Source organism: Hippoglossus stenolepis, chromosome 18 (genome assembly GCF_022539355.2).
Source record: "Hippoglossus stenolepis isolate QCI-W04-F060 chromosome 18, HSTE1.2, whole genome shotgun sequence".
Lineage (NCBI taxonomy): Eukaryota > Metazoa > Chordata > Actinopteri > Pleuronectiformes > Pleuronectidae > Hippoglossus > Hippoglossus stenolepis.
This window is the reverse complement of record NC_061500.1, coordinates 1,382,703-1,389,645: the sequence shown is the minus strand read 5'-3', so window position 1 is coordinate 1,389,645 and position 6,943 is coordinate 1,382,703. Positions and strand designations below refer to the sequence as shown.

The window sequence follows — 6,943 nt, the reverse complement described above, 5'->3', positions numbered from 1 at the left end:
CCCTGCCTCTCTATACGTTGTTTAATTGTTTTGTTGCCATGGCGACGAAGCCCCCTCCTCTCTCTTTTAATTATTTCTCTTGTTTTGTTTCATAATAATCAGCTGTTTCATATAAATGTGTAAACTGATAAATATTTTAAGAGAAAATATATTAACTGTTGAATAAATAAACTGAAAAATGTATAAAGTTTATATATATAAACTTAGAATAAATATACTAAAAACTAAATCAAGTTTAAATACGATAACCGAAAAATATTAAATTTTAAATATAAAAACTGAAAAATATATATAATATATAATTATAAATAAAGTAATACAAATATGTACTAAACTGAAAATATATCAAATGACAAATATATAAACAGAAAAATAACAGAAAAACATTTTGAAAATATTTAATGTTTATTTTTCACAGCCTATCAAAATGTTGATGTTGACATGTTTAGAAACATAATTAATCAATAATCAATAAGTAGAAACATGTGAAATTATTATCCAGGGATTTTACCTTCACAAATAAAAGTCAGTTGAACAAACAGGATGTTCTGTCTTCACCTTCAAAATTAAACCAAGTAGCGATGCAGACATTTTCAAGTCTTTCAGAATAAAAGCCTTTACCACAAATCAAACATAGAACAACGTTCTGAACTTTCACAATAAATTAAATATGATAACAGTCTTCAAAGTAAAAGCTTTCCCGTTTCTGTTTATAAGTAAAAGTCTCCCATTTACAGGAAATAAAATGATCTCTTAAATTACAATTTCAATCAAAATAAAAGCCCTATTCAACATAAGTATATCTTCACACACAAAAAAAACTTAGTTTTCAAAATTAAAGCATCATTATAGCTTTATTAAAATGTATATAAATTGTATAATTTTATATTTATATTAATGCTTTATAATAACAATTCACAGATAAATGATATCATATAATTATATTTGTTTATTCATAAATAGAAATTAAATTATCGACAATATGAAAAATAACAAAACAGACTAAAAACTATTAACCAAAGTTTTTTACTGAGACAGGTCACTCAGGCTCCGATTGGTGGAGAGGAAGTTTCCCATGAAGCTCGGGACCTGCAGACCTGTTGCTACGGTGATACCGCCGCACCAAACCTGCAACGCAGTTTAAATTCTATTAATATTACTCAGGGTGAAGGCAGAGACAGTGAAGTACGACTGCAGTAATTATACTTCAGTAATAATACTACTTTACTACTGTAGTATTATTCGTGTTACTCACAGTGAAGGCAGGGACGAGGGGTTGACTGAACTTTGTTTTGAAGGAATGAAGAAGACGAAGTCGATCAACGTCAATAAACGATAAATCTCCTGAAACACAGATCGAACAGCTCAAGTTACCAAAAGAGGCGTGACACTCAAATTCAGTCATTCAAATTCATTTCAGATAAAACATTGGTAATGAGACGTGTGCACTGTAAAAACATTAAACTGAACAGAGGAATACAATAAATTCATTACAAGGAAATTAGATTAAGACGAAAAACTAATGAAATGAAATCTATAACAATAAATTCAATATTTTCTTCATACCGTTGTCGTAGTTGCAGTAGATTCCAATTCGTTGAGGCAGCGGCCAATCCAGCGCCTTTGCTCGGTTGTTGTGTTTGGCAGCAAGCAAGGTTTGCAGCCATTGGCTGGCGTGAAGACACCAGGAACCAGTACTCTTACCTAATTGGTCAAAACGGCCAAGGCTGGCCTGATATGCCACACCCACACTGAACGACTTCCAGTCCGCCAGGGGGCGGAGCTCCCAGTAGTGGCAGCCTTCAGTCATCTCCTGGTCACCTTGGAAACAGATTAACAAATAAAGTTTTTAAAGTTTTAAAGGTAGAAATATTTGAAGAAAATTACAGTGCAAAGATATTTAGAAATCTAAAACAATGTGTTTTCTGTTCTATTCAAAATAAAACTCATCTGAAAGATGGAAATAATTGCCAATACCATTATCTAAACAGGAAGTAAATGAAATGTTTTACTATGTGTATGCTTGGAAAAATTTCACAACTATAATAATTCTATCTTATCAGTATTTTATATTTCTTCTATAATATTGTATCAGAGCATCGTACCCAGAACCGTGTACGACTCTCCAGCAAATCTGTCACGTCCAGCTCGACTTCCTGCCGTCTTACTGGGTGATGGCGTGGCGCTTCTGATGCTAATAAAGTAAAATGAAATAAAATGTAAAAAATAAATTGACATTGAGTTAAGAAAGGTTTTACGTTCCAGAGTAGAAATGAAAAAACAGTGCGGTGAAAAAGCCAATGAGGTCGTGTCCAAGCGATGATGCAGAAGAGAGAAAAACACGGAAAAATACAATAAAACACAAACACTGTAAATATTTTACTAATGAGAAAACATGAACTAAAATAGTTTTACCTAAATAAAAATAATGTTTATTAATGTTAATCAATGTAAAATTATGAATTCAAACATGTAGAAGAATTAACAAAATATACAAAAATATAAATAAAATGCGAAAAAAGCCTAAAAACTACAAACATTTGATCAAAGACTCAAATAAATGTGATGTCAGCAGTGATGTCAGCAGTGATGTGATTGGCTGCATGAAAGAAGAAATGGTGGATGAAGAAGGTGATTGGTGAAACAGTGGTTGCTAAGCAACCAGTCAACCGACAACAGTTTCTACCTGAGCGTTTCGGAGAAGACGAAGTACGGAGACTGAAGAAGGACAAAAATATTAATCACACAAATAAACAGCAACAAAAAAATTATTTGTTCTTGGGTTTTTTTCTTTTGATCCGAAATTTAGGTCGTTTTGGTCTTTGTGATAAAATGTGTTAACTTCAGTTTGTCTCCTTGTTGATGTAACAATCAGTTTGTTTCTGTGTCGACCTGCAGTAAACATCCACCCTGATGACATCATCAGTGATCGTCCTCACCTGCTTTTACTCTCTTTGACCCTGAGTCGGGGGTCGTGAACTTTGACCCCTTGAGGCTCCCAGGTCACCGTGTCACCGTGAACCTTCAGCTCAGCGTGAGCCGTCGACGCGTCAAAGCCAAAATTAAACGCTGAAATAAATTAACATTTTTATATTAATGTTTTCACTCATCTTTTATTCATCCATCGATCCATTCACTCACCTCTGGTTTCCAAGGTGACAGAGTCAGAAAACTCTCCAGCAGCCATTTTGTTTTTTGCTCGAACTCGAATGACAACGAAGCGAGAATCGAACTTCAGACCTGATTCAAAAAATAAATGTAATAATCAATTAATGTAAAATAAACTGCATTCTAATATTTGCTAACTAGCAGATAACTGATGCCGTCATTAGCTCACCTGAGATGGTGACCTGAGGCTCTGTGATGTCACAGATTTTTTCCCAGAATCCTTCTCCTGCCGCTTTCAGCGGGATGTCCTGGTTCGATTTTTGATATTCCAGGTCGAAGCATTTGATTGGTCCGCTGACAATTTCACCGTCACCATCACCTGCTGGTTGCCAGGCGACAGTGATGTTATTGTCACCGATGATGCAGCTGGACAAGTCGATCTCTGGAGGTCTGGGTACTTTGAAAAATACAAAAAGTAAAATGATCATTAAAATGTTCCATGATTATGGTTTAAACTTCCTGAAGACTGAAAACAGCTGTGAATTATGGGTCATCCAGTTTCCATGACAACTGAGTAAGCTCCACCTACAGATGAACACAATGTCAAATGTCAACGATGAAACTAAAAACATATCTATAAAAAAAACTACAAAAACAAAGGTGAAGAAAATTAAAAAGAAAAAGAAACTACCACGAGGTGGCGCTAGTTTGATCAAACAATGGATTTATTTAATAAAATATTAACAGCGTATAAATTAAAAAAAAGAAGATGGAACATTGTAACTCAAGTGAATCTGAATGAAACACTCACATGTGATGAACCATGTGACCTGTGAATCACTCACCTGGCAGGAAGTGAAGTCGTTGAAGCCCCTCCCTCTCGGCACTGAAGTCCACGGTGAATTTGGCCATGTTCCCAGACACCGCTGGACGAGTTGTCAGCCGAAATGCCGGAGCCATCGTTACCCTGGCAACAGGAGGGTGCAGGGTCCCAGGGGATTGGTTTTAGGGTTTGGGGGCGGGATTATGAGGTTAAGTGGGGTTTTATGCAAATTATCCGAGAGCTGCGATTCATTGTTATATTAATTTTGATTTGTTAGTAAAAAAAAAAAATGTTAAGAAGAAGACACAAATTAATTAGACATGTTACAGGCAAAAACAACTGATATATAATTGTATTAATCATATTTATATGTAGATATAAATATACACATATATGTACATATGTGTATATTTATACACAGAAAACTTGTTCAGTTCCTTGTGTGAAACAAATGGAGTCCCTGAAGTGTCACAGCAAAAACCTTTGAGGATCACTTGTCCTCATCTGGTGATACCTTTGTGCTCTTACAATAGTTTCCTGTTCCCATCATGCAACTCGATCACTTCACCAGAGAAGTGCAGTAATAATCATGTGTCAGTGACGGTAACTTCATCAGCTTCAAACAGAACAGCTTCTCTTCTACAGAATAAAACCCTCATGAAACTTCTCGCTGTGACTCTTCAGGATCACAACGTCGTCTTTGATTCATATTCATGTAAAAATAAATGGAAATCTCTTCATGATAAAATATATTTGAAGAGTGAACAAACCTTTCTTTGATTTGTTTTGCGGCCTGGAAATAAAACACAATAGAAAACGTTAAATATTTACGATGTAATATTTGTTTGTTTTTTGTATAATATAGATTTTTTTTCAACTGATTGCAAATCTTTCTGAATTCTTTTTTTTTTTATTTCTCACCTTTAGAAATTCTTCTTCGGTGGCGATGGTCAATGTTTCATTTGCGAAGTCGAGCAGCTCTTCACATGACAGAAGTGCGAACTTTCCCTCCGACCGTTGCTTCTGAAAAAACAAACAGAAAAAAAGAAAAATATTACACAATTAAAAGAATTTACAAAAGAAGTTTCTAAAATATGTTTAAAAATGATTCTCAACCTCAAGCTCCGCCTCCTTCCTGCACGTCTCCTCTTTGATAGCATCACGGAGCTCCTCCCCCTTCTCGTTGAGGGCGGAGTGAAGTTGCTCAAGCTCCGCCTCTAGGTCTGACGTCACCGTGCATGACTCCTCCTGTTTGTAAAAAGTTTACTTTAATGGTTTTTTAAATGTTCATTTGTTCCCAACTCTCTGAGCCAATCAGCGTCTGACCTGCACTCCCGTCAGTGTGTTGTCAACTGTTTCCAGGAAGTTATGGAGCTCTTTATTCTTATTGGCTAACGTGCTGATGATCCTGCGCAGAGCTTCCTGTTCATCAAACACACAAAAACACAACACACCTGTTAAAAACAGGACGACACAGGAAATCTGAATGAATCCGATGTTACCATAGAAACCCAGTAACAGTGTTGATGACATCTGTCCAGTTATAAATACAATTGTCCAACAGGTGACATCATGTGACACACACATAGACCAATCATCGCTCTCCTCAACTTCCTGTTTATGACATCATCGATGAACAACCAATCATCTCGTCCAGACAGATTTACCTGAAAACGTCCAATGGGAAGCCGGATCGATCACCACGTGACAGCACCGGACTCATCAATAATCAATCGATCATCTGCTTCAGTTCATTTATTGATCAACACTTTATTTAGACAACATCGTTTGACGTGTGCGTGTGTGTGTGTGCGTGTGTGTGTGTGTGTGTGTGTGTGTGGTGGAGGGGGGGGTGGAGTAGAGAGAGCGGTCGAGTTACATAGACAGTGAATGAGGTGGAGTTATCACCTGATCAGACATAATCCAGGATCTGCTGATCAATATATTCACTTTGATACCGACTCGACCAGAGAGAGAAGGAGAGCAGCCATTCAGAGAGAGAGAGAGAGAGAGAGAGCTGACAGCTACCCCCTCCCCCTCTCTCTCTCTCTCTCCATGTGTTTCTATGGGACTCGACCTCAGCACTGACGAGTCATTATCGATCATTGATCGATCAGGTTCTTACCTTCTGAATTTCCATTCCCGAGACAGAGGGCACCGACAGGAAGTGAAGTCACAGCATCACAATCCCACTTCCTGTCTGTGCTGTCAACGTAAAACAAAACTGACAGAAGGGAGCTGGATACTCTAATGCTCTAATTTTTTACATTGAAAATCAAAAGGATGTTGTTAAATGAATTAAATGTTGATGCTCGTTCACTGTTTTTAAATTTAACTGAAAATAATATCCTCAGTTTTACATACAGGAAGCGCTTTCAAAATAAAAGCTCAAAAGAAGTTCTACAACCAATAGAGAGGGAGGTTTTGTTTAACAGGAAATACCGTTTCAGAATAAGTTGTGTGTAAAAAATGTAGCACTTCTTTATTTTTGTTCTTTTCGTTTTACTGTTACTGATGAAAAGTCTCTATTACTTTACAAATTGCCGATTAAATGTAAGTCACCTCAACTGTTAGATAATATTTTAGAAAAAAACTAATTTAATGTGAAAGTGGAGGAAAAACCTCTTAAAGTTAATTATCAATGATTAACTTTAATATTCAATTAACTGCATCAGCATTTCAAGATAAGTCTCAACTTATATAAATGAGATCTGAAGATTTACAAATTAAGGTATTTGAACGAAACGGACAAAAGTAGAAACTTTGAATAAACAAGTTGGAAGTGTCATAATCCGACAGAGGCACTTCTGTCTGATGAGGGAGGAGCTACAGCAACGATAAACCCTGAGGAGCGAAACATTGGTTTGTTACTCGATGTTTTTCCTGTCACCGTGACGAACAGATGATTTATCCAATCAGCTGAGGACTTGAAACCCGAGTCTCTTAAGAGCCTTCGCACATTCAAAAAAACTTTATATATATATTCAAAGAAACAAACAACATCAAAGAAAC

The 6,943-nt window shown here is 36.2% G+C and overlaps 1 protein-coding gene across 1 annotated transcript; it reads right to left on the bottom strand.

Moving 5' to 3' along the window:
- Positions 1–386: 386 nt before the first annotated feature.
- On the bottom strand, positions 387–6,127 carry fsd1l (fibronectin type III and SPRY domain containing 1-like). The gene is made up of 13 exons (XM_035141714.2): positions 6,057–6,127; positions 5,258–5,353; positions 5,048–5,179; positions 4,853–4,954; positions 4,702–4,724; positions 3,954–4,075; positions 3,338–3,565; positions 3,142–3,240; positions 2,940–3,069; positions 2,106–2,194; positions 1,567–1,821; positions 1,256–1,344; positions 387–1,128 (listed from the first exon to the last, which is right to left on the bottom strand). The coding sequence occupies exons 1-13, from the start codon at positions 6,069–6,071 to the stop codon at positions 1,027–1,029; spliced, it is 1,482 nt and encodes a 493-aa protein (XP_034997605.1). The 5' UTR covers positions 6,072–6,127; the 3' UTR covers positions 387–1,026.
- Between the last annotated feature and the right edge of the window lie 816 nt (positions 6,128–6,943).

What these genes read in the sequence shown, in the direction of transcription:
- fsd1l (XM_035141714.2), bottom strand. An exon ending in ACGACTTCACTTCCTGCCAG is followed by an intron (nt 3,566 to 3,953) that starts GTGAGTGATTCA and finishes TATTTTTCAAAG; the next exon opens with TACCCAGACCTCCAGAGATC. An exon ending in GTCAAAGAGAGTAAAAGCAG is followed by an intron (nt 2,195 to 2,939) that starts GTGAGGACGATC and finishes TTACTTTATTAG; the next exon opens with CATCAGAAGCGCCACGCCAT.